This window comes from Spermophilus citellus, assembly GCF_964194105.1.
Source record: "Spermophilus citellus genome assembly, chromosome: 3".
Taxonomy (NCBI): domain Eukaryota; kingdom Metazoa; phylum Chordata; class Mammalia; order Rodentia; family Sciuridae; genus Spermophilus; species Spermophilus citellus.
In genome coordinates this window covers 5,929,650-5,931,715 of record NC_138184.1, presented here as the reverse complement: position 1 = coordinate 5,931,715, position 2,066 = coordinate 5,929,650, and the positions used below count along the sequence as shown (strand labels likewise).

General features: G+C 45.7%; 1 protein-coding gene across 1 annotated transcript; it reads right to left on the bottom strand.

Annotated features, from left to right (window-relative positions):
• Positions 1-887: 887 nt before the first annotated feature.
• LOC308645578 (olfactory receptor 7G2-like) lies at positions 888-1,841 on the bottom strand (the record flags this gene model as incomplete). The annotated part of the gene is made up of 1 exon (XM_081287783.1): positions 888-1,841. One exon carries the CDS (start codon positions 1,839-1,841, stop codon positions 888-890), a length of 954 nt encoding a protein of 317 aa, XP_081143909.1.
• Between the last annotated feature and the right edge of the window lie 225 nt (positions 1,842-2,066).

Genomic DNA, 2,066 nt, shown 5'->3' with positions numbered 1-2,066 from the left:
CGTTTCTAAAATAGATGAAGGGGTTCAGCATTTGAGGGACCACAGTGTACAGCATTGAAGCCACTGCAGTCTTCCTGGAAGGTTCAGTCACTGCACAACTCATGTACACTCCTAAACCTGTCCCATAGAATAAGGACACAACTGAGAGGGGAGACTAAGCGTGTTCTGTAAGAAAGTTTCATTGTCTTTTTAGAAATGTCCTAGTTTTCCCAATTTCACAATAGTAGTTTGAACACATACATTTGTTAAACACAACAAGGCAGGGGGAAGATTAGAAGTTCTGTGGATCAGACAAAGGGGAATGAAGGGAAGAGGGGGGATAGGAATAGGAAAGACAGTGAAAGGGATCTGAAATAACGTTCCTACGTACATATATGAACGTCCCACTGTGAGTCTCTCCATCATGTGGATACCATTGTCCAGGATGAGTCTCAGTAACCTCTTAGTAGATTGTGAAATTAGTACTTTTGCTTCACATTAGGTCCATCTGTGGGGGGGGGGGGGGGGGGGCAACCCACCTGGCCCTAACCGTGGGATCAGGCATAAGTTGTTCTTCAGATAGTAACACAGCCTTCCTGAGACCTCTTCCTGCCCTATTCTCCTACTCCAGTGTTCCTTCTTCCAAAACTGATCCATCAATAATTGCTAAAAATTGAACACCCAACTTGGGCTCTCCTTCTATGGAGTCAGAACAACACAATGCAGTTTAGAGATGAGATTGAAATCATTTGCCAGACAGATACCACAGATCTGGACAAAAGCTAATGTCAGGTTTGAAATCCAAGTTGCCACGTACTTAGACACCATATTATCTTGTCATTTTGGAGGAACTTGATGATGCAAGAGCCAGGCATCCTGTCACGTTAGCTCATTCCAGAAAACCCAACCTAAAAGCCATGACACAATCCCAGAGAAGGCCTCCCACTGATGAGATGTCTCAGGGCTCCCTTCATTTCCCTGTTCCTCAAGCTGTAGATGAAGGGGTTCAGCATTTGAGGGACCACAATATACATTATTGAAGCCACTGCAGTCTTCATGGAAGATTCAGTCACTGCAGAACTCATGTACACTCCAAAACCTGTCCCATAGAATAAGGACACAACTGAGAGGTGAGACCCACAGGTGGAAAAGGCTTTATACCTTGCACCCACTGATGGGATCCTCAAAATAGAGGAGACAATTTGGATATAAGAGAAAATAATCCCAGAGAGAGGGACACCAAAAAATATGATACTCACTAAATACACCAGGAGGTTATTGATGAGGGTGTCAGAACAGGCCAGCTTGATGACCTGAGAAAGTTCACAGAAGAAGTGGGGGATCTCCAGGGCTGTGCAGAAGGACAGCCGCAGCAACATCAGAGTGTGGAGGAGGCCATGCACAATGCTAAGGAGCAGGCAGAGGAGACACAGCAGGACACACAGGCAGGGGTTCATGATGACTGTGTACCTCAGGGGGTGACAAATGGCCACAAAGCGATCATAGGCCATCACTGCAAGAAGAAAATTTTCTAAACTACCAAAAATCAAGACAAAGCAGGTCTGGGAGAAGCAGCCTGTGTATGAGATGCTCTGATCCTGAGTTTGGATGTTCACCAGTACCTTGGGGATCGTGGTTGTGCCCATACAGATGTCATTGAAGGACAGGTTGGAGAGGAAGAAGTACATGGGGGTGTGGAGGTGGGAGTCAGAGCTGACGGCCAGGATGATGAGCAGGTTCCCCAGGATGGTGACCAGGTACATGGACAGGAACAGGCTGAAGATGAGGGGCTGCAGGGCTGGGTCATCTGTCAGTCCCAGGAGAAGGAATTCTGAAACAGCTGTGTGGTTTGTGGTTTCCATGTTGCTGGTGAATATTATGAAAAATATGGGGCAAAAATGAAACAAGATGAATGGTGTCTGTACAACCAAAAAGAGTATCGGATGGTGACTTGGTAGAAATGAAAAATCTTGGAATGACCCAGACCTTCCTGATGATAAGATCTGAAGCTGTGGACCAGCGAGACATGTCTGAACAAACATTGCAGATAAATTTCATATCTCTAAAGATGAAGATCCAGCTCTTTA